Source organism: Charadrius vociferus, unplaced genomic scaffold (assembly GCF_000708025.1).
Source record: "Charadrius vociferus isolate BGI_N301 unplaced genomic scaffold, ASM70802v2 scaffold257, whole genome shotgun sequence".
Classification (NCBI taxonomy): Eukaryota; Metazoa; Chordata; class Aves; order Charadriiformes; family Charadriidae; genus Charadrius; species Charadrius vociferus.
This window is the reverse complement of record NW_009649473.1, coordinates 2,682,401-2,707,223: the sequence shown is the minus strand read 5'-3', so window position 1 is coordinate 2,707,223 and position 24,823 is coordinate 2,682,401. Positions and strand designations below refer to the sequence as shown.

The 24,823-nt window shown below is 50.0% G+C and overlaps 1 protein-coding gene across 1 annotated transcript in view; it reads right to left on the bottom strand.

Moving 5' to 3' along the window:
- Positions 1-4: 4 nt before the first annotated feature.
- MTMR14 (myotubularin related protein 14) overlaps positions 5-24,823 on the bottom strand; it is a gene marked incomplete at its 3' end in the record, with an annotated part of 43,351 nt that continues 18,532 nt past the window's right edge. The window contains exons 6-19 of the mRNA XM_009889896.1: positions 24,737-24,823; positions 24,139-24,212; positions 21,540-21,610; positions 20,869-20,943; positions 18,435-18,501; positions 17,356-17,441; positions 16,970-17,046; positions 16,681-16,717; positions 15,150-15,220; positions 14,464-14,513; positions 14,105-14,243; positions 11,178-11,354; positions 3,245-3,400; positions 5-38 (exon numbers count right to left, since the gene is read on the bottom strand). Coding sequence (XP_009888198.1) covers positions 5-38; positions 3,245-3,400; positions 11,178-11,354; positions 14,105-14,243; positions 14,464-14,513; positions 15,150-15,220; positions 16,681-16,717; positions 16,970-17,046; positions 17,356-17,441; positions 18,435-18,501; positions 20,869-20,943; positions 21,540-21,610; positions 24,139-24,212; positions 24,737-24,823 — 1,201 coding nt within the window. The remainder of the gene's footprint in view (positions 39-3,244; positions 3,401-11,177; positions 11,355-14,104; positions 14,244-14,463; positions 14,514-15,149; positions 15,221-16,680; positions 16,718-16,969; positions 17,047-17,355; positions 17,442-18,434; positions 18,502-20,868; positions 20,944-21,539; positions 21,611-24,138; positions 24,213-24,736) is intronic.

The following is a 24,823-nucleotide window of genomic DNA, read 5'->3' as shown; positions in this document are numbered from 1 at the left end:
CTTCCAGCCGGGACTCACGGTCGCTCGCCGACACCAGCCTAGGAGAGAGCAGGGGTAGGTCAGGGACTGCAGCCACCCCTCTGCCCATCCCAGGTCTCGCTCCAGCCAGGAGGCTGGCAGCAGGGCTGGAGCTCTGCCCACAGCACCAGCACAGCCATCGGCTCTGGCTAGAGCAGCTGGTGCCACTGCCTCCTTGCCCAACCCAACCCAACCCAACCCAACCCAACCTCCCCCCCAGTTTCTCCCACCACCACGCTGCTTACGAGGCCGCGGTTCATACAGAAAGCGCTGCTTTCGCCAAGCGGGTACTGGCTGACGTCAGCCCCTGTGCCAGCTCCCTCCCCTCCTCACACAACGTTCCCAGATGGAGCTTGTCCACATGTGCCGTGCCTGGACAGTCGCTTCCAACCTATTTGCGACCATCCCTCGCTTCCACCGGCCTCAGCCTCTCATGGTTGTGCCAGCACAGACAGCTTTAGTGAAGGGGGGGATGAGAGGGGGCAGGCAAGGTGACAAAAGCCCCAAGGAGCGCTCCAGCCATGGAAAGAGGAGAGCTGAGCGGCGTTTTACTTCTGCTCCCCGGCACGGCTGCTCTCTGCAAGCAGGAGGGCTGCCGGCAGAGTAGGGCATGGCTTCCCCCGGGTCCTGCTCTCCGCTCCAGCTGATCCACGCACCTGGTAGAGGTGGGGGGGAAGAGAGCAGAGGGAAGGCAGTATTTCCACTGAGGGAGCAGGGGAAAGCAAGAGTAAGGTTCAGAGGCAGCTGTTCCAAGCGCTCCGGCCTGAATCGGTCCTTGCTGCGGTGCTTCTGCGACGTGCCGGTAGTTCCCAGAGAGAACAAGACATTCCTCAAAGGTCACTCCAAGGGCACAGCGCGAACCTTCCCCATAAAAAATTCTCTTTAATCTCTCCAGCGCCTGGGCTGGCTATAAATTGGCACAGCTCATTTGAATGGAAGTGTTAACCACCCACAGCCAACAGCTTCGGTCCGGAAACAGCAGCAAGAGGATATGGTGGGAGGCCTATAAACAGCAAGCGATGCCGAGGCAGCCAACCAGGCCGCTGTTTACAGTGTCTGATAATAAAGAGAAGCCAGAGGGCGAAGGAAAAAAGGCAACATATCTAAACACATTAAAAAGATGCTTTTTTGGCAACCTAATTAGGACGTGGAACTCGCAAACCTGCTAGCATTAAAAATAAGCTGTATGAAAGCAGGACTACCTTGCACCCAAGTACACTGAGCTTAAATGTCACACACAGAGGTAAGCGTCCCCGTCTCTTCTGCCTCTTGCACCTCTTTACGGGGCAGTTTTTGTATTTCAATGTTTCAATTTAATGTTTCATGGAGCGAGACACTCCAAGGCACGGGGTCAAGCCACTCTCCACGGCACCACACCAAGCCCTGCACACCGGCTGCACCATTTCACTCCAATCAGTTCAACCAGGGAGGCAGGTCATGCTTCCTTGCCAAATCCATGGCGCTCTGCCCTGCTACACTTCCTACAGCCTGCCCGCTCGTCTGCAGCTTGGGGTGCAGGATGAGAGGAGGCTGTCAAAGCCCCACCTCGAAGTAAGCCCTGACAAGCCCCACACAAGCACAAGAAGTAGGCTGTGAAAAAGCGTACCTTCACCGAGCTGCTGCCAGCTGAGATGTAAAGTGGGAACTTAAATGGAATTTAATTTTCCAAAAACTCATACTGTGCTGGGCTGCGAAAAACTAGGATAGAACCACAATGGGCTCCTGAGCAAACAGAGCTGATGCAGAGCAGAGAGAGAGTGGAGGCCCTGGGTCAAGCTCAACACAACATCCTTGGGAACTCTTCATCCCTTCCAAACAGTGCCTGGTCCCCAGCACCCACAATCGAGTGTCCCCCAGCCCCTGAGCACCCCGCAGCTCCAATGAAGAGCTGAAAAAGCCAAAGCACTCGCAGCATCTGCTGCACACCCAAGGGAGAAGCACCACCACTGTTCCCCTTTTTTTTGAACCCGCCTGTCTCACGCAGCCAGACTCCAAACCGCATGAGCCTACTGTCTCAGCACAGGCCAACTCAGAGCTCAACTTCAATCCACATTTCTCTACCGAACTCCCTATTCTGACATTAGATCCAGCTCCAAGGGCAGTAACAACTCGCTGGTGATCAGCAGCCACCAAGCACAGCCAGGTTCAGGGGACAGTAAAGCGGCCATTAATTCAGATGTCCATCCTTCAGTCCCTTCTGCTGCCTCACCCATCTCCAACCAACTGCAGGAGCAGCTCAGCGTGTCCTCATGAAAGGAGGAGAGCAAATCCCAGCCAGGCCATGTCTGACATCTCTCCTGATTTTTTGATCTGCCAATTCATGGCTCTTGTAGCTTCGCCATAATTTGGGGGCAGCTGCTCTGCTCAGCAGCACAGCACACAGCCACATGAGAAAGTGAGCCAGGGAAGCTATCCTGTCTCATAGGAGATGTTGGTTTTCATGGCACTTGCCCTCTGCCTCCAAAACACGTACTCGGATCTGAGTAAGGGACCGCAAGCGTTTGGCAGCGCAACTCTAGCACAGCTAGCTACCGGCAGCCCCTGATCTGCCATTTCAGTTTCTTGATTGAGAATCTGCAGCCTGAAGGCACAAGCCAAGGTTCTCCTCTAACGGCAATTAAAGCGCATCTCCTGTCTTTCAAGCTTCCACAGAGGCAGCTTTCTGTATGGGGAGGAACATTTGCCTCCCAGCCATTCTACATGGCAGGATGCAGCAGGATGCAGTGTGTCTGCTGCTCCGCGCTGGCCAGACGCAGCACTTGCAAATGATGCTGCGTGTGGTCAGACAAAAATTAGGGCGATAGAAGGAAAGCCTCTCTCTTACTGCAGTAAGGATCTGACCCCAGCAGGGAGATGGAGACGAGCAAGATCCAAAAGCAAGAAAATCTGGGTTACCAGTCCTGTCCTGACAAGCATGCATCCTCAAATGCACTCAATTATGCCCAAATTCAGTGTCTTCAGGGAAGAGAGAAAAGCCTCTTCTTCCTACAGAAAGCAAAGTGCCCCCCCTGTCATAAGGCAGAGAAGATGCCGGTTTCTTTCTGAGTTCAGCATAAGCAAAGAGCACTCAGTGACCGAATTTGTGGACAGAAAGCACCAAAGAAGGGAAGATGGGACAGCTTGTTATGGGCTCCCAGGCTTCTTCGAAAGTGCCAGGGTGATAAAGTTCCAGCGCTCGCCGCCAGCCGACAAACCCAAGGAGAGATCCTGCGTTTAACACACTTACAGGCAAGTGCTAGGGAACTCATCCGGGAAGCTGCAAGGGAGAGAGGCGTCTGCGCTCAGGATTGCCTGCTCCCGAATACTGCCACACCCTGTCACCATCTGCCAGCTGCCAAAGTCTGTGGAAACGGAAGATCCGGGCAGAGAATGGTCCGCCGATCTGGGGCAGAGAGAGAGGGAGACGGCGCGATCAGTCAGGTCATTCAGCCACGTGCCTTTCACTATCGCTGGTGCCAGAGACCTGCCGGGCCGACTGCCAGCGGCACCTGTGCCAGCAGCTTTGACACTCGGGGACCAGGGTGCAACACGCGGCTCTGGCCGGGCTCCAGGCCAAACCTTTCCTTTGAAAGCAAGGGGAAAGCCAAGCTGGCCGGGGCCGACAAAGCAGCAAGAGCGCACCGGGAGCCGGACAGGATAGAGCCAGCAAGAAGCAGATGGCCATGCAGAACTGTGAAAGCCATTAGTGAGATGCAACGGCACGTCCTGCCCCAAATCTCTCACAGATGTGGACATCGTGCTGTACAAGGGGCATCCCCCTGGTTGCTTCTTGTAGCTGGTAGCACATCCTGCAGCAGCAGCAAGGCCTGATGGAGAATCAAGCTTGTGGCTTGGTTAGTGCCGAGGAAGATCGTTCGTCCAGAAGCCATTAGAAAGCAGATCGCTCCTCCTGAAGTATTAACACCAGATCTGAACAGAGCCAGGCACTGCTCAAGATGTCCCCAGGGCCTCCCCCCAGCATCTGAAGAACTTTCAATTCCTGTGTTAGAATAATGGACTGCACCAGAAATCAGGTGGCAAAACTGCTTTAGAATAGGAAAAATAGCCAAGGGAGGATAATTGTTTGATGTATGCAACCTCCCACCAGGAAAGGAGGAAGCATGAAATCTGGTAAATGAATCTGAGGAGTCCCTCCAAAATCTGAGAGAAGAGGGCACAATCACTTGAGACGAACCCAGAGCTCTTGGTTTCTGGGGAGCAAGCAATTACTGTGCCCTGCTGCACAGCAGAGCGTACATAGCTGGAAGCACAGCCTGTGGCAGAGCTACTCAATTACACACTACCAAGATCTTCTGGATAATTTATCTGAGATCTGCTGGGCAGATAGCAGTGCACCAGCTCCAGCTCTGCTGGGCCAGGTACCTGCACGCTGTCTTCACAGCTAAGAATAGCAGTGGTGCACTGCAGCTGCTCCCCAAGAGACCAGGAGAAGAGCCAGAAAGACAGGATCTCCCACAGCACGGAGGACTTCAGCGAGACTGGAAGGCAAGGGTGGGGGGAGATGCACAACAGGAAACCTATTTGCAATCTCGATCTAATTCCAAGCCTGCCATTTAACTAGTCTGATCAATATGGCCGAGTTTGAGAAGTCTGAAACGTTGTCCTGAGCTGGCTGCACAAGTGGAGAAGGGGAAGTCACACAGGTCCTTGCATGTCAGCATCCCGTCACAGTGCTGACGTTCCCGCAGCTGCCGTTTGGGGGTAACGCCATTGTTTGGAAGTTCAGGGTCTGGAAAGGCATCACAGCAGAAAACAGGAAGAGCAGAGCTTCACCTGCCGTGGATAGCTCCTGTTCTCTGGCTGCTCGATGAACTGAGGAGTGAGGTTCAGAGAGGTGCTGCTAGTGTTAAGTATTAGGAGAACCCCTTCTTTCAAAAAGCTGGTTTTCCTAGAGCACGGAACACCGTAGTGAGAATGAGGACACTTCATTGAAAGTGGAACTGCAGCATATACTCTTAGAAAGACCTTTTGGAGATCAGACAGCAATAACCTTCCCTGGGATGCAAGGAATTCGTAAGGCAAAGGGAGCAGCTGTTCAGTGACATCTACACCTCTCCTTGCCTTTGGAAGACAAAGCCAAGGAAGTCAGCACGATGGAGGAGAGCAGGCAGGGCGTTTGGGCCCAGAGTATGGTGCCATGCTGGAAGCACAGTGGGAGCAGTGCAGGAGGCCAGGGAGAAGCATAGAGGAACACTGCCTCAGCGCAGAGGGAAGAGGAGGATGTCACCTCCCTGAGAGTACAGCACAGCCAGACAAGAAAAACAGAAGTGTCACATGCAGTGACAGGAATTTGAGCTAAAGCAGTAAAGAGGTCTCTGGGCAATGAGCTTGGGCTGAAAAGTAGACAGGGACATGATTCTGTCAGAACAGTAATGAGTTGTCGAACAGAGGATAGGTTTGGGGCCAGGCAGAAACAAAGGTTTTCAAGAGGGCAAGTCTGGATGGCAAAGGAGGGCTTGGGTTATGGCAAGGTCTCCAAGTGAAGGCGAAGAGAACTGAGCAGAGCTCTGCAGTTCTCACAAAGGGAGAGTATTATCAGGAGCCTGACCAGGAGACACTGCCTATGTGGCAAGCAAAGGAGTAAAACGTGATCCAGGGCCCCAGGGCCAGAAAAATGTCCCTCTGCCCAGTATGATCAAGCACACCGGTCAGATAAGTCCATGCTAAAGAAGGTAAGCAGAAAATTGCTTCCTGCTTTGGGTGTGCAGCCTCAGCTTCCAGCTGCTGGTCCTCTTCTATGCTTGTCAGCTAAGATCAGACTGATCTTACACCACCTCTTGGAGGTGGATCAAGTCACCTCTTGACTCTTTTCTTGGACAGGCTGATAAGAGCATTATGTACCTCCCACAAGACTGACTCTCAGTGGCTCTTTAGCCCTCTAACTCTTCCTGGAGTCCCTGACCCTCTCAAGCAACTGTGCAAACTTAGTCAAGTTACATCTAACCTAATAGCACAGGAGTCTAGGAGTTCAAGGCAGCCAGTTCTGTGTCTTGCCTCCAGGCAGCAGAATAAACACTTGTCGATTAATTGAATAAACTGATTGACTCTGCAGTGAGTCCAGGTCATCCCTCTCCTGGCTTAGATATCTGAGCCTCGCCAGCAGAGCTAGGATATCGTGGCAGACTTTACCCTCTATCCCCAACGCCTTCTCAAGAGAGGCTCCTGTGGAAGTGTCACAACCAACAAGCATCTCGAACAGCCTCGAGAGACAGCAGGGGCCAAGGCTGGGTGAGACAGGCGAGAAAGGCATAGCACGGGAAATCTTGTGTTTGCACTGCAAGGGCAGCAGAGCTTCTTCAAAGCTGAGCTTGGCTTGAGACCAAGACCAGATCTCTAGGGTGACTGTATCCCAGTGCAATCCAGTCAATGCTAGAGGTGAAAGTCTTCCTGATATTTCTCCCCCTGAAGACTCCTTGTAAAGTCTTGCTGCGGAGGCCCAAAAAGGGCTTCAGTGAGGCCCCCAGAGCAAGTTGGGGCTGCTGGGACACCAGGACCAGTCCCCAAGCCTGTGAGAACAGCATGTTTGCAACACTTTACAGTCATGCTAGAGGCTGGCTAGCTGTGAGGGCAGCGCAGAGGGTCTTGGGAAGCAGCCGGACAGCTACGGCAGAGCTGACATGGTTAGGGAAGATGAGATAGAGCAAGTTTTCAAGTCGCTGTCTCTGCCACAGACATCTAATGGCAGACAGAAAGAGAATGAAAGTGAGCTTCACACACCCACCTCTTCACGTCCACGAGTGGGAAGAAACTCCCTCAAAAGTGCAAGATTAACAAAATTAGATTATCAAAACAGAGATGAGCTGCAAGCTGTTCCTTCACACAAGGAGGGACCTCTAGCAGGCCATAAACTGGCAACTCCCAGCCTGGAACAGTTCCTTTTAATTAGGTCAGCGCTTCCCATGCAACACGCTGCACAAGACAGAGTATTTCAGAGCACATGGACACTTGCCTACCAGAGAAGAGCCAATACCGGAGGCAGAGCAACAGTCAGAGATCCTTCCCTTTCTTAATACATAACTGAAACGAGTGCCAAGTGCCAACAGCTACGCTCTCATCCTGCCCTGCGCTGCCCCCGCTTACCTGCCATATTTCTACACACCTAGGACCATTTGGGAAGCAGCTCATTTGCCAGCATATGGTCTGTGCCTCAAATTGAAGCGTTAAGTAGGTACCGTACGCACAGGCAGACTGTGGCAACCTGGAGTAAAGGGCAGCCCTTCCCACCTTTGCGTGGGAAATGTTGGCAAGCAGTACTTGGCAGAGAGCTGCACCGAGAGCCCTGGCTGAATCCCAGGCAGCTATCTACAGGCTGTGTTAGTGCCGTAACAGCCTGAGCAGCCAGTCCTCTGCGAGCACAACTGGTTTTGATTGCAGCACAGTCATGTGTCAGCCAGCAAGCTGATTTTGTGGCATAGTCGTGCAATAATTCCAGAAAACATTCCTGAAAACAATTCCTGCCCTGCTGCGGTCACTATCCCAAGTTGTCACATTGCACATAGAGCTTCCAAGCCAGGTGGCTGTATGGAGCAAGACACATAGTGCGCACGCAGTCTTATCACTATCAACAAAACACCCAAAGCCAAGGGACAGCAGCTTCTCTGTCCCTCTCTGTGCTGACTGCACTCCCTCTAGACCCACAGCTGAACCACCTCAGCCCTATAAGTAAGTGTTCTCTGTTGCTGTTGACCAAAGCAGATCCTCCACGATTTAACTCCTGCAGATCTCGACTCTTCAGATCTCAGTACTTTGGGTTTTGTTTAATTGACTTAGCAAAAGCACATTCAACCAAAGATTATCCAGCTGCTAATCCACATTAGTGCAATGTGCACACACGCTAAATCCCTGACACAGATACAGGGCTTTTCTGCAGTGTCATGGGACACTTAGACTATTAGTGTCAAATGCAAACACAGAACATACATAGTTTGCAAGCTGCTACCCACTCGCACACAGGGATTTCCAGTCAATGCATGCTATCTGCCATGCTCAGAGCTCCGTTTGGAGAACAAGAAGCACCTTGTTCTATCCTGCAGATAATCTATGCAGTGTCTTTACGCATGTTTGCCCTCAGCAGATGTGATCTTACCATCACGTTGGGATAAGCTGGAAAAAACTGCTAGGAATTTGCCTTTGTATTGCTTTGCCTAACAAGAACCATCCCAGGATTTACGGGTACCCAGGACCTCTAGATCAGAGCAGAACTCAGAAGATGGGCTGGTGAGGCGATGGAAGCAGCAGACTGCTGACCTGGCCCAGCCAGGAGAGGGGCTTGGCTCCCACCAGCTGAGTTGGCATCTGTGACTCTTTTCTTTAGGACACCCCAATTCCCCTCCCAGGCCCTGCTCATCTTTCTCTGCCGGCTTGCCTCCCCGTTCCCTCTGGAGCTCCGCTCCCTGCCAGTGCGTGGACTGGGCTGTTTATGTGAACTACCTGAAGGGTGCCTGCTGGCATTTCACAAGCAACCATTTTTCCTCAACTGCTGCTGCAGCGGTTAAGTGTTTTGTTGCTATGGCCACACAACCAGAAGATTAGGAAGTCAAGTACAGTAGTTTCTTCATCTTAAGAGCCTTGAGTGTTAACCTTCCAGCAGCACCATAGAGATAAAGGTATTTTTGGCACCATGATGGGTCTTTGTGCTCCAGCCTTTCCGTTCTTGTCCCACCTTTTTCAGGGGGTGAAGGGAGAGAATTTACCTCTTCCTTCTATCGCAGACACACTCCTTCTCCACCCAAGACAGGACGACTCCTTTCCTTCAGGATGGAAAATGGTGGCTGAAGGTACTGTCATATCCATTCCCTGCATGGAGCTCATCAGACAAATTCAGACTAACATGGTCCGAGCAGGGAGACCAAAGCCAAGTGGAGTGATAGAAACCCTTTCTCTGGAGACAAAATGTACCGTGTTCAGGCCCCAAAAAGTGCAAGCCACGCCAGCATCTGACAAGGCAATGCATCGCTCGAGTCCTTAGCTAGCAGAGCTGTTAGCAGTGTTACCCCAGGGAAGGCAGACAGGGCAGAGACCACAGTCTGGCTGATTTGGCAATGGACTAGGAGGCAAAGGAGCATGAACGTGCCAGAAGACTTGGTTTGAAAGAGAAGCTTGATTTGACCATTGCCTTGACAATTTCACCCACTCCCTGCAGGGTCTCTTGGCTTATTTCCTCCAGCCTGAACACCAAGAGGAGCAGAGGAAATCCAGGTGGAACCAGAGATGGAGAGCATACAGGTGTACAGTCTCCAGCCAGAACGAGTGTAGCAGGCTAACCATCTTTGCGTGCAGCTGACTCCACTGTTTTGGCCTCACAACTAATTCTCTTCTCCTGTCCTCTTGGTTTCAGGCTGTGCACGGGGTTTGCTCTCCTTCTATCCCCGGTTCCCCCCTCACGTACTTTCTTTCCACAGCCCAGCCCTTCAGGCTGCCTTGTTCACAAAAGTTAACAGGGACTGGGGGTGGGCTGGTGACACTTTGCTACGCTGAAGGGTTATAAAGGCTTTGTGCCACGGTAGAAGCTATCATAAACGTCAGAAAGAAATGTTTATAGTGGGATTCACAGAACGTTTACCTCTTACAATGACAGAATACTGCAACTCCTTCTCAGGTTATTTATTGGGCACAGGGAAAAGCCATCCCCAGGGACTCTGGCCTGGCAGTTACAAATTTCCTCACCATGCTTGCCTGCTGCCTTAAGCCCTTGGGGTGCCTGTTCTGAACACCTGACACCACCGGGCACTAATAATCCAAAAGCTTATAGACACCTCATCCAGACACAGCCAGAGGAAAGATAATTGCTGGCTTTACAAACTCTGAGCCCCTGAAATGCAAATCCCAGGGACTGTGTGCTCAGCCCCTTCCTGCAGTGCTGTTCTGCCTACTCTGTCTCTCCTCTTTGCTCTCGCAGAGCAGAGTCCGGTTGAAGCTTCTTCCACAGCACTGCTGCGAGCCTGCTGCCAGCCCAGCGCTGAACAGCCTGTCAGGTCTTGGGAATGGCAGGAGACCACACATAGGAACTGTGGCATTACCGTCGTGGACAAAAGCAGTCCCCAAGACAAGCTGCTTTTTCTTCCATATTTTGTCCTCTTCTTGGGAGAATTGTTTCATCTGACAGAGAATGTAGAGGTGGGCCCCAGCAACAACTCAGAAACACCCTATTGATCTCTTTCCCGGGGGAGAACAGTTCACATCATTTATGAAAACTGTCAGACAGCGATTATTCTCTGGAATCAAGAAACTCAGTAAGAAAGTCTTATAAATTTTCAATGGTTTACTTGTTTGTCATTTTATTTTCCATGTGTGATGAAAGTACTAAAATTTGGCTGATGGCTGTTTCTGAAGGGAATCACTAGAAAAAGCCTCATCAGAAAACCTGTGGAGACTACACAAGCGTTTGATGCTGTTAACAGCAACCTCTTATCTAAGAGCCTCTTTATCCCCTGTCGGCCTAAACACATGGTGTTTGCTCCACAGGCTCTGTTCTTTCTTCCCCAGCCTAGCTCACTGCTCTGCTTTGCCCTACCACAGCATCAGACTCCAGAAGGGTGCCAGAATATCCTTTGTTATGGCATGAGATTAAGCTCAGGTCCATGGTCCCCATTCCCTGGTTGCACAACGGGAACACACAGCCTTCCATGCAAAATCCTTTGCCCCAGCACAGTGCTCACAGCTTGCTCGCAGCGGAGTCTACCTCCGCTTGTCACCAGCACCCAGAGTTTTTCCACCCTGCAGTGTCAGGAAGGTCAGCAGGTGGAAATGGGGACAGGACAGATGCAGAGTGAGGTCTGCTTGGTCTGAAAGGCTTCATCCCCCCCCCCCAACACAGCCATTTCAGCATTTGAGAGAGAAAGTGCTATGAGCTCCAAGCATGCAGGATGCAGAGATGCCAGAGCTTGTGGAGTTGAGGCATGCGCTGAGGACAGGCAGAACAGACACCCAGCTGTTATGGGCACAGTTCCTCACTCTAAATGGGCTGAGGCAGGAGTTTCTGTGTTTAACGGCCAGCATTTTACACAAGGTCAGGCTAGAGACTAACAGGCCACCTGAGGCCCGTCTGTAGATGCAAACCCATGTGCTCCAGGGTTCTCAAAGCCACACAAGTGCAGCCCTGCACTCCCTTGACCAGACACTTGCTTTGCTGAGAAATACTCTACTCTGTCCCATCTCACCTGGATCTGGGCACTTCCAGTGGGCTGCTTCCGATCCTCAGGAAGTTATCAGAATGGGTTGATGAGGAGGAGCTGGAGGACTTGACTTCGACCATCCCCGTGGAAGGCAGTCTGTCTTCAGCCTGCTGTGCCCTGCTCCAGAGCACGGCTTGTGGTGACGATGCACAACTCTTCCTCCTGTGGGATGGAGGACTTGGGTGAGAATACCGGCTTTCCCATATACTGCAAGTAGGAAGCCTTTCCACAGCAGGCTGGATTTTACCCCAGCAGCTATAAGCTCTTGTTCCCACAGAACTTGCCCTCCTCCCTCCCAAAGAACCATGAGTCACGGGTGGTACACTGAGCTCAACCCATCTTGGCCCATTCTTTTATAGATCACCATCCACGTGACCTGGAAATCAGAGACAGGAGAATGCATCAGCCCACACACATACAGCGATTGCTTTGTTTAGTCTAGCTGTAAAAATGCCTCAAGCAAGGGGCCTCCCAGCAGGGAAAGACCATTTCAATCTGCTCTAAACTCTACAGAGTGTATCAGCCGAGGAGCTCAGCCCAGGTGGGTGTTTGTGCACGCTGATGAGGGTGACAGGGACACATCACCAGTGTTATTTTCCCTTTAGGCGATTCCCTTCAGGCACCACTGACCACACTTCGGACCACGTGCTCAGAGCTGACAATCACTCCAGATGTAGGTGCGTTTCAGCCCTCTCCCTGTCTGTGCTGACAGCCCAGAACTGCTCTGGCTTCTTTTCTAGCCAGCACATTCAGACGGGTGTGATTCACTGTCCATTGCTGCATTGGGCCTAAGCTCACAATACCATCCAGCTACATGCCGAACAGGCACACATATGTGTGACTAATTCACGTCATTGCTGCTCTACGTTCAGAAGATTTTCTTTCTTACATTGTTTTGTTTTGTTTTTCTCTGGAAGAGCATCAAGAATTTTTCGCCTTCCAAAACTACAGTGAATTGGACAAAGACCTCTCTATGTACACAAGTAAAAAGGAAAAGTCTAAAGCAAACAAACTCAAGGGGAAAAAAAGATGCTGTTCTCCCTGGAATCTGGAAGGGCACCTCAGCTTTGACTGAGATCTCAAGCACTGTCAGCAAGTGCAGCTAAAGACAGGCTCATTGTACAGTGGGAAGCATGATATCCTCTCTTCACTTCTTGAAGTGTGTCCACCCTCAAACATCACACCACAGCCTCTCTCAAGCATTATTCATCTCATGTTATCATAGCTGCCAACATCTCCAAGCACAGCCTGCAGAAACAAGCCTGTACAGCTAAAAACCAAATGCCTCTCCCTGCAAGGAGACCTCGAGGCCACCTGTTTTCAGGACAACACAATGAAGCACATGCCCTCCTCTCCCCACTCACACTATGCACAGTCCAGCTTGTAGCAAGCCCTACCTGTTCTCCAGACTACACAACCACAACAGCCCGCAGCAAGGTATCTGTGACCACTGCCCTCGCTAAGCAGTCATGGCAAGGCTCACAACCTTCCCTTCCCCAAGCTCATGCCCACAGCATGGGCCCAAACCATCACTGTGGTAGCAGCAGCTAAACCCACCACAATCTGATGTCTCCAGCAGGAATGAAAGCAAACCAGAGTTAGAAAACGCGTCACAAAAATCAAGCCCTGAGACACACAAGTGCAGCAGATCTCTTCCAACATGCTCCGGCCACTTCACATCTTATGAAGATCACATGTTGGTTTCATGCTGCAGGATCTAGTCTGTATCTCCTGAGCACTCAGAGCAACGTAAATGCTTCCAGTTTACCACCCTGTAGCCATGCAAGTGGTAAGTTGTTCTCTACTTGCTGCAGTCACTTTGCTGGGGATAGGCAGGTGTTGTGTGTTAGAGGACTCTGTGCTGCTCACTTGGCAAACGCAGTTCGGTGCTCTCCATCTCCATTTTGTGATTCTGCGGGAAGATTCTCTCTTCCCCTCTTCAGCATTTTATAAATTGAATCACAATGTGCTTTAGAAAGGCTGCTGCCACTAGCATGGCTGCAGGCTCAGTCCCAGAGGACTTCAACTGCCTCCAGCACAACCCAGATTTAATTTAAAATAATTGCAATATAAAATAGCATTTTCACGTGTGCTGAGGGAGAGGAGAGAAAAATTAAACTGAGAGGGGCAACCCTCCAGAAAGGTTCCAAAATCCCCAAACAGCACCAGAAACTCCAGAAGCAAGCACAACACCCGTCCCAGAGCAGCAGTCACCAGACACCTTCCCCAGTCCCCACTTCCAGACAGCCACCTCTATCCCCAGGCGGGTCCTGTGTGACCCTCTATCAATAGGGAGCACTGAGAATTTCATATTCTCCCCCAAGAATTATCTCTAAGCAGTGCTGCAGACAGCAACCTGCTTTCAGCTCCTACACCTTGTGCTATTAGAGGGGCTAAAGCTTAGAGGGGATTCTTGGCCACCCAGCCCACCTTCCACTAACTGCAGACACTCCCCTGTATAATCTCTTTCATATGCTGATTAAGCTTAATTTTAGGGCAGCTAAACTTTGTCTCCACTTTTCGCTGTGAAGGCTGCTGCCAAATGTAATTTTTTTTGGCAGTTTGGAACCATCTTTTAAGAGTAATGAAATCCTTTCTAGATGAAGTTGAACAGCTAAGATGGTGAAAATGAAACAAAGCTGCTTTACTCTCATCAGCGGACAAACTTCAGGAGCATCCTCACAAAAACCTGACACAGTCATTAACATGTTATGGTCTCCAGTTTTTGGTGCAGAAGTTCTGTAGCACAAGTTGCAGCAAAGCCTCCGACAGCCAAATTCCTCCCTCCAGTGTAAGGAACCCATGCCACAGAGAGCAGACCTGGAGGGCAAGGGACTTGAGAAATGTCTTTTCTCCCGTGCCCGGAGCCTATTGTTTTTGTTTTGCAGCCCACTGAGTGGTTATGTCCTCACCATGCTGCTTGAGCCTGTGCTCCTGCTGGCATCAGCTCCACTGCTTCATAAGTGAAGCTCCCAGCTGCTCCAGGAGAACTTTCCATCCCCAGGGAGAAGTCACTGCTCAGACTTGTGGTGCTGCCTCGGTCTCTCTGCTCTAGAGAAAAGAAAACAGAACTACCTGAAGGCCAGCTTGGTCTTGCTCACCTTCTCTCCCTTTAAGCAATACACTTCCCATGCACCCTGGGGCCGCGTTCTTTCGAGGCCCCAAGGGAAGCATACCCATTTGTAGTCACCTTGATGCTGGGAACCCAAACCCCCAAGCGATCAACCATTACCAGCACCCAGGGGTGCTAACGCTCGGCAGCAGCACTCACTGAGCATGCAGATTTCTTCCAGGGTGAAGCCAGGTGGCAAACTCTTTCTTCTGGGGGAGGAAAGACAAAAGTTACCTCGGTCACGCTTCAGGGCTGCGTGGAGGCTGGCCATAGCCAGATCTCCGTAGCGCACAGCAGGTCAGAGCAGCGGGCAGTTAGCGGTGCAGGGGCAGAGGGGAGGGGATGGGGCTGGTGTGCAGTATCCGACCCTCGTAACAGTCCCAGCCCAAACCCCTCGTGCTTTGAGAGACTGGCAAACAGGCTGCGGGCAGACATGTGCTTATTCACAACCGGCAGGGTAGGCTTTGCTTCTTTCTGCCCCTCCTGAAATAGGAAGGGGTTAATGTTCAGCGGACTGTTAAAAACCAGCCAACCCGGCTCCCTCCAGCAGCGCCTGATGGAGCTTGCTGCGCAGCCTGTTTGAGCCGGAGCACACATCTCTGGGTTCACTCGTGCTAAAGCAGCCACGGACAGTCATTAAGCAGAGAGCACATTTCAGCATGGACAGTTTTTCAGAGCAAAACGTGGCACCTCACAAGCCTCGGCCCCATTTTGCAGCCTTCAGAGTGCAGAATAAATTAAAGAAAACTGGGCCAGGACACCAGGGCTTCCATCTCCCCAAAGGAACAGCACTAACAAGCTCCCTGGCTCTGCAGCCCATGCAGCAGCAGGCACAGGCTCCTTACCTCTGCGACTTCACAGCAGAGAACTCCTCAGAGGTGATGTGCTTCAGAAAATTGAAGCAGAAAAAGAAAATCTGAGCAAAGGGAGAGAGAAGAGCTGTTCAGGAATGAACCCAAGGCTCCATGCAGCCTCTTATCTTGATGAGGAGGTGCTGGAGGGAAGGAGATAGCAAGAAATCTGCAGCTACCACCCTCCAATACGCCATGGGCTGCCACCATTGCATCCTGGGCCTTCTCTTACACGTTAAACTGACACTCTGTTCCCTGCCACAGGGAGGCCCAGAAAGGACAGTGTGCGACAAGTCTCCTTATCAATGTCTTGCACACACACCACAAGCACACAGCAGGTACTTTTGCCATCAGTGCAGAATGGAACAGCCCCCAGCAGCTGCTTGAACACCCAGGTAAGCAGCAAACCCAGCAGGGTTAGAGTCACATGCTCCACCTTGGCACCACAGCTGTATCACATCTGGAAGCATGCCGTACCTGCAGCATCTGCGGTCTCAAGCTTGTGCCCTGCGGCATTCACCTCGCTGTGCCGCTGCCACCCCATCTACCTGCACAGACCAGAGCCCTTCTCCTCCTGCAGTGGGGAGCAGGGAGTGCTAGAGGCAGCCATGCACCCCCTCTTCTGTTCCAGCTACCGACTCCACCCTTGGCCAAGCAGGCACTGGAGCAGAGCAGAGCTGTGAGGTGTGAACCAGGGGAGCTCTGGGGAAGGAAAGAATGGGAAGAGTGACACTAGCACAGGGGTCCTAGACCCCTGAGAGATGGAAAACACACCAGGGTCCTGGCTCTGCGTTCTGCAGGGGGGTGATGCTGTTCAGAGGCAGGGGATTCTCTAATGAGGTGAAAATCCAGGGAGCAGGGGATTAGCAACAGCGTTAGCCGTACTCCCCACCTCTTGATCTCTATCCAAAAATGATATTGCAGCGAACTGCAACTATTGTCAGAGCAATCATTTTTTTGCTGTTAAATACTGAAAGATTTGAACAGAATTAGTTCCACTAATCTTAACTGCCTCCTAGACCCATCTGTGCACCCACAGACACACCCCGTCAAATACACACACTGGAAGCAGCACAAGCTGCTCTGTGATGACACGCAAGCCACATGCAGCTGCAGCACCCAGGCAGGAGGGCTGGCACTCAGGACATGCACACAAGACTATACAGCTTTATTTTCAAGCTCCCAGGAGTCACTCGCCTTAAGCATCCCTTCTCATTCCTAAGCAGAACAGCAAGCCCTAGCACCCTTTCACCAGGGGCCTGAACACTAATGGCACAGCAGGGAAATGGGCAGCACTGACACCCACCAACCAAACCGCAGCCTGAGAGGAAAGCATTCCCACAACTTAAGCATCAGGAAGCGACTGGGGCAAGACTCCCACCTCCTATTTCCAGCACCTGAACAATCTTTTTAGATCCCAGCCAGACCGCTATTACCAGAAGCGGGCAGGGAATGCTGCTACTGTAAACAAGTACCCTGAGAACAAAAAGCAGTGCTCAGCCACGGCCCCAGGCCAGACACTCACCTCTTCTCCTTTACTGAGTCGATCGGCTAACATGTGCCTGGAAAGAGAGCAAGGGAAGCTCAGTCACACGCTGGAAGCCAGAATCAGCAGAAGAACGCAAGCTGTGAAGAATGGCCAGATGCCTGAGCCTCCAGGTAAAAAAAGGCATCATCCTCATGCCTTGTCACAGGTCATTGGGAGCTGCCCCGACATCCACCTTTGGTTGTGAGCAAACACCAAGTATGACCCCCTGAAAGCTTCGCACCTGCTGTGCAGCGATGCATATGCAAGTAAAACTTAATGTGCCTACCCAAAGAGAAACCAGTCATAGGCCACTGTCAGGTAGAGGATCTCAGACGGCTCCAGGGATGTGTGGATCAGCCCATCCTGCAAAGCAAATGAGAACACCCTTCAGGCAGCAGGCCTGGGGATCGGGACTTAGGAATTCATGATCTATTGAAAACCATCATGGTGATCCAAGATGCCCACCTGCCTGCAACACCATGCCTGATGTTGGGCTCCACATGAAAGCCACAACAGCATGGTGGGCTCCACATCAAAGCCAATCCATGCCCTCTCTGAAGCCAAGATAGTCAAAAGGAACATTAACTGCTCCATTGCCACTTCCTGGTGACACAGTCACTGACCCTCCAAGCAATCACCCCCAGAAGCAGAGCAGGTCAGGCAGGTACTCACAGCCCATAAGGAGAGCCGCAATAAGGAGATGAAGAGAGGAGTTCGATCCCAGCCAGATATACAGTGCACCAGGAGCCCGCTGTCATCTGTTCCAGGCAGGGGTAGGAAAGAGAAGAAAAAAAAAAAAAAAAAGGATGTTGCAACAAGAGCAATGACTTTTCTTTCTGGCAAATCTGTAGAGACAAGCTACCTTCCACCCCCACAGCCCAGGCTCAAGAGCAGAGCTCAGCCACCAAGACAAGACATTTTGTCTTGAATACGGCAGCCAACAAATTGCTCAGAGTGTCCTGGGTTGTCAGCAGCCCCAGCTGATGTGCTGTCCTGGTCCTGACAGCTGCTCAGGACACAAAGTCACTAGGTATGAACATCACTTTGCTACCCAGAACATACACTTACTCAGCTGCAACCCACTATCACTATCTATCCCCACATCAGAGAGAAACCTGTTCCAACTGAACACTTTTTCAGTCTCACCAACCTTCCTACTGGTACACATTGAGCAGAGGCACACACAGGGCACAACTCCTATGCTCTCCAGAAAATTCGCAGTGCGTCCCAACACAACTACTGCAGGAGGATCTGTAGTTGGCCATGTAGTTGCCATGGCTCCATCTATCCAGCAGCGCTAGGTACAAAGTCACAGTGCTTAGAGGATGCCAACATAAAGCAATACACGCACTTTGAGGAGTTGGGGTGGCTGTGACAACAGAAGGTGCAAGGGGCTCTTAAATAGGCACCTAACGAGACCCTGGGTTGAGGACATAAAACATGGATGTCCAGTAAAATAAGAGACAGTCAACAAGCAGAGGAACAAATGTTTCTTCCCTTCAGTTTTAAAGCAGTAAAACTTCAGGTACAGTGTTCAGACACCCCTCTGCTCTTGGGAAGATAGGATCTTCAAAGGATCAGCAAATCCCTCTCCAAGAGGGGAGCTGGAGCCCTGAGACACTAGGACAATCACCCCATTTTGAAGGGAGAGAAGTGAAGCTCTCTATAGAATTGTACTAATACCACCACCTGTTCTTCTGGGGACAGCAACTGCTCCAGTTAGACTGCCGGGAGCAAGGAGTTTGCCTTACCATCACTATTGATGATGGAGATCAGCAGCTTCAGGTAGTTCTGTGTCTGTTGCACAAGGTCCCAGCTCTGCAGAAAGAGAAATGTTGACGGTAAGGGTGGCCCACAGCAAAAGGCTGCTCTGCAGTTCAGAGCCCACCATACTCTTGGCTTCTCTATCCAGAACAAGAGGAAAGCAGAAATAACCCCAAGGCCATTCCTCAGAGTGACAGACTCCCTTGGTGCTCTAATCAAGCCCCCCATCCTCTACACAAAGCACTCTGGGACAACAGACCAGGGAGGGAAAAAAATAAAAAAAAATAATATAAAAGGCCATCTCTCCTGTCTGCATGGCTGGCACAGAACCTGCTTGCCTGCAGCCCCAAAGCTCCAAGCGGACCATGCTCAGAGAGACTAATGTGAACCAGCAAACACCTGCGGAGCACTGACCCAGTTCTGCAGCCCCCCGCATGTGTGCACTTTACCGAATGGCTCAGCAGCCATGTTCCAGCTGTGTATGTGATGCAAGCAGCATGATGGGGTGAGCAGGCCAAGGTCAGCAGCCCGTTCCCACAACCCAAGCACTTTGCTCAAAACATTCTGGCCCTGGTAAATGGCCATAGCAGGCTGCCTGCAGAGGCCTGACCCACTCCCAGCTGCTCCAGACAGGCACTGGACTTCTGCAGTAACACCCAGGTAGCAGCAGTGCCACAGAAGGGCTCCAGGACCACAAGAGATGCAGGTGAAAAACATCAGAACAAGCTCAAGCATGTCACTCTCAACCACTGTGTCGTGAGATGATGCAGGGAATTTCAGTGGTCTGATTAGAGCCAGAACTAGCTCAAGGAAAATAGGATAGCACTACCACGGAAAAGGCAAGGAGAGTGACACAGGTTTCATCGTGACAGCGTTAGTGGTATAAGTGACACCCAACCACCAGCAATAGAACACTTTCTGTGTGCTTGCATGTGTACACACGTGCGTGCTAAGGCTACTGTCAGACAAAGAACATATTGCTCTGCCATGAAGCCTGTACAGCAACTGAAGAGTAGGGAGATGGGGAATACACTCAGCCTGGGGCAGAAAAACACATACTTCCAAAGTCTCTCGTCTGCCCAAGTCAACCCAATCTTGTGCTTATGCCAGAAGGAATCATCTAGTCATCCAGTCTGATCTCTCTATAACACAAACCACAAAGTTTTACGCAGTTGCCCCAAATACAGCCTGAAGCTTGCATTTGGCTACGTTCCTGCCCAGAAAAGCACCTCAGCTAGGGGTGACAGCTCATCGCTCCGTTAGCAGCATGTTCCAACAGATCATCCTCAAAAATAATATGCTGCTTTTCCTTATTTGAAGGTCTGATTTCAGAGTGTAGACACTGCTTCCTGTGCAGCTTTTTTCCCCAGACTGAAGAGTGCTTTCAAATTAGTATTTTTTCCCTGCAAATGTACTTACACATTAATCAAGTCAACCCTCCATCACCTTTGTGATTAGCTAACCAGACTGAGAACTTCAGCTTTAAGTGAAGCACCATCTCCAGTCGTCAGATCATTTCTGCATCTATTTATTACACCCTCTTCAATTTTTAATATCCTTATAAAAATACTGGCTGCTCAGTATTCTGGTGAGAAAGTTTCTAGCCACAAACAAGCTGTGGTCCCAACACTGCAAGCTACTTTTCCATGATTCCGCTTATGCTGGCACTTAAACATTATTTACATCACTAACTGACAAACTCTGTCCCAGCACGGGGAGCTCTACTACTTTCTGCGGTGCTTCCAGCCACAGAGTATAGGAGCATCACACGCTCAGTCAATCATCACAAAACCGGGTCCACTGATGTGTGAAATGTAGCACACTAATCAGCAGTATAAGGTGATATTCCCTGGCATGAACAGAGGTAAACCTCGAAACTTGGGCAAACACAGGAGTTCAATTATCACTTGCAATGCTGGCATAGTATGGTGAATTATGGTTTTCTGCTCTCCTCTCGTAGGACAGGTACCTTGCACACCCGTGAAAAAGGTACACAGTCACTTGGCTACTGCTCACATAAGGGAAGGCTGATCTCTCTCAAGATTCCCCATAGCCAAGGAAGTCTGCCACTGCAGGCATGTGCCTAGTTAAGACTGCGAGCAAGTAATACTGCTTTCCATTTGCTGGCATGTTCCTTACCTTTGTTACCTACATATCTCCCTAATGGATTGAATGCTTTGCGCAAGCTACAGAAAAAGATTTGACGTTACAGTCGGCTGCCTCGGGACACACCAAGCCAGGAAGCTTTTGGGTAGAGGATTTCCACCGCTATTCTGAACAATCAAGTCTGCAGCCCCACTCCCACTGGGATGGTGTGAAGTGAGGCAGATTACCGCAACAGGAGCAAGTCAGACTTCAAATCTTTACTGACCCTTCCTGAGTGAATCTCCGACCTCCCACAGAGACGCCTCCTTTGCTCACCTGGTACTCACTCCAATCAATATTCAGAGACTGGGTCAGAGAGACTGGGATACTTAATGGAGCATCTACGTAATCCTGAAAAAAAACCCCAAACACAATTGGTCAGAGAAAAGTCATGACTTGAAGGCAGTAAGTTCCAGAAAAAACAAATGCCAAACAATGCATATCTAGAAGAAAGTGTCTCAAAGCATCTTTGAATACAAAAACCTGCAGTGGTAAGAATTAACTCATAGCTTCTTAGAAGGACTGGTGAACAAGAGGAGCTCTTCTGTGCTCCCAACAGTTAAAGTCAGGGACAAGGCATGTTGAGTTTATGAATTACTGTAGGGCTGCTCCACTCAACCATCTCCCTCAGCAGGAGGCAGCATACAAAGACAGAACTGAGAACAGAGGCTATCAATAATATAGCAAATTCAAAACCATGAGTAACCCATACCTCCCATGAGAGGTTAAGAATACTGAACTTCAGGATAATGATTCATTTATTTCACATACAAATTTTACAACAAATGAGTAATCTAGTACATTCACTATCTGCTTTGTTTGCCCTATTGGCGTCCTCCTTGTGATCAGAAATAAGAACACGACATACACAACATCGCTCAGGAACTTTGGGGCAAGACTTTACCCCAGTAAAGCCCACAGTTCTCCATTTTGTAATATCCATGTACCTGTTTCCAGTTAAATATGAGACCTTCCGCTGTATAATCCCGATCTTTGTACTCCTTAAAAAATTCACAGCCTGCAAGAAAAAGAAATAATGAACAACCGTTCAGCTAACTGATATCTTAAAAACTGAAGTGCCCACGGGACTGGAAGTGCTGGCAGCCCCAGGCTCCAGAGCACCAAACCAATCAAAACTGCTGCCTGCGGGAAGAGAAGAGCAGTAATCATCAGTACAGTGTGCAGCATGGCCTCCCAGCAGCAACAACCCAGAGCGCTCAGCAGTGAACACACTCACAGAGCAAAGGGCAAACTCCAAACACGCAGCAAATGAGGAGTTTGAGGGACTGATTTCATTCTTTCCCAAACAAGAGGTTTCACCAAGGAGCTGTGCTTTTCAGGGCCACTGGCTTTTGCACAGATCTAAGGCACCAGCCTGGCACGCTGAGTGAGAAGGAACCAGCGCAAGGACATGTTGGCAGAGCCCTGGGGAAAGCCAGCTTTCACAGGGCATCCTGCTGCAGGTAACAAGAAAGGGCTCTGTCAGAGGCAGCTGTGATTTCTCTCACATTTCAGTCTCTTTCAAACACGCAAATTGCCCTATCTGAAGGAAGCAGGTACATAACCACTTCCAAGGTTTCCCCCAAGCCCTCCCCTCTTGAAGTTTGTCCTTTGGCTCCATTCTTCTCAAACAACTACTAGAAGTCTCTGCTGCAAACTGCAGTCATTTAGTCACAGCTGAGCAGCACCACTAGCACTGCAGCTGCCTGCAAGCTACAAGAAACACCTCTCCCAATGTAGTGTGTTTGCCTCAGCGGCGCCACGGTGCCCACACTACCAAGACACCCCTGTGCCAGGCACTGAACTTCCTACCCTGCAAGTCACAAGTAACTCCAATGGCAAAAAAAAAAAAATATCTTTGTGCAATGACAGGACTAGCCCTCAAAAACACACAGTCAGGAAGCAATCTGTCAGTTGAGATTTAACTCCAATTAAACAATAGCTTAAAGCAAAGAATGGGGGATTATGGCAATAAGTATTGGCATCTACAAATGGCAACTACCAGTCAAATGCAAAAGAAGGTTTCTGCACTGGAGAGCACAAAAGCTTCTACAGATATACCACCTTAACACAAGTCTTTCACCCTAGACAGTAATGCTGGACACTGCTTTGCTCACCTAAGACAACAGGATCTCAGAATAACTTCACGGACAAATTACAAAATAGAAATTCTTTCTATGCAAACCTGGAAACATCAATAAGAATGCATCATGGCACTTGGCCAGTCACTAGAGGGGTTGCTGATCCTTAGATGTGTATGCCTTAGATCTAACAGAACAACAACATTTCCCTCTGGACCAGCACTGCTGAAATCAGGCAACATCTGCAGGGGGAATTTCCAGTTTTATAAGGTTTACCTCTAGCATGGCAGTGAAGAGCTGCTAAAAGATAGCAGCTGTCCCAGATGGCAGAAGAGGAAGGACCATCACTGAATATTGCATACAACATGCAGATCCCCATAAAGCAACAACTCCACAGCTTAACCCTATAGAATCACTTCTTTCTCACTCTTTACAAACGCTACAAAAGACCTGTGTAGACTGCCTCTCCCACAGTCTAAGTTTGATGAGGCATACAGGTGCAACATATACCTGTGACACATACCACAGAAACCAGTAATACTCTTATTTCTGTACACCTTGGCAATCTGCACGGCAAACCAGATAGAAACATTAATGTAGCTTCTCTGAATTGTCACCGATTTCTGTGTGAAAGGAAAAACACCCCTTTAAGAAAAAAAAAAAAAAAAAAGACAAGACAAGATGTTTATGGGCAACAACTAATAAACAAGGAAAAGTTTGGGTTCGGATCATCCGTAAGAGTTTTGCTGTTTGGTTTTTTGTTTTTTTTTTTCCCCTTCCTCTCCCTTTCTTTGTGCACAAGGGAGAAAGAGTCCTTTCTTGCAGACAGACCTAAAGCACGGCAGCCTCACATCCAATCCTATCACCGAGCCTGACATCAGCAGGCAGGCAGCAATATTCAGCTCATCTTTAAGAGTGCAGCAAGTGACCCAGCAATGGTTGCTAGGCACAGGGACCAATACAGCCAGGAAGATGGGCTGGAGTGGTCTGCATCTCAGTCGTACATTGCAGGCTCAGGTTAACAGCTCTGGCAAGCACTGAGAATATCTTACAGTGGTGCTCTGGAACACTAGGACTAGAAAATACTCTTGAGAATTGGGGTTTTATATAACAGAGAGCAAGATACGTATTTGCATCAAGCAGTAGTTTGGAGTTGCGGGGGTGTCAAAGGCCATTTTAACCCCAGCTCCACCTCTGGGACTTTTTTGTTGCACTTGAGCTCATTAGAACAGCTGAGAAATTGTTTTGCCACCTCAAAGAGTGCCTAATGCTGACTCACACCACCAGAGCATCCAGATTCGTCGCACTGTTCTCAGTTTAAAAGAGCTTCTCTCCAGAGGGAGGATAGGAAACGTTCAGCCAGCCACATCGATTTCACCACACATACACACACAGGTAGTTCCCAGTCCCCAGAAACGGATTGTCACCTGTCCCTCAGGAGTCCCTCTGGACATCAGTCCTGTACCTGGATATGGGATGGAGAGAAGCGTGAAATCGGCGTAACGTTGAGCTTTGTCCACCTTCTCAGAAGACGTCACACTGCACAGGACAAGAGGAAAACAGCAGACATTTGTAGAGTATTTTTCATGGAGAGACTAGCACCCAAAAAGCTACCTGGCACATCTCCCTGTACAATGACTCAACTCAGGGGTGAGCAGGGGCAGAACTTACTCAACACATCCAAATAAACAGGTATAGCCCCAAAATACTAAAGCTTTCCTCTGGAAAGGACAAATACCTCTATCTGTTCCTACACATAAGCAGAGGGCTCCTTTGCTCTCCCCTTTCCTGAAGGGGTGACTTGTCACATCACCGCAAGCTTTACAGAGGAATCCTAATCAGACTGCAGAAGACAGACGAAAGCAGTTGTCTTACCCATTGATACGGCTTTCTCTGGCCTAAAACCCTGGGGTTCTCTTTACAGCATCAACTAACTGATCCTGCTGCAGGACTCTTCCACAGACTGCTCCCAGGTTGCCGAGTGCATGCCCGATAACAATTCCATATAAAAGCTACTAGCTACAACCCAAAGCCTGCAGAGAAACAAATGAAACCAGACTCACTTCAAGCCAAACTTCACCTTCTTGTTTTCCACCATCAGGTCACAGATATATCGGACAGACAGGTATCGAAGTAGCTTGATGTCGTGC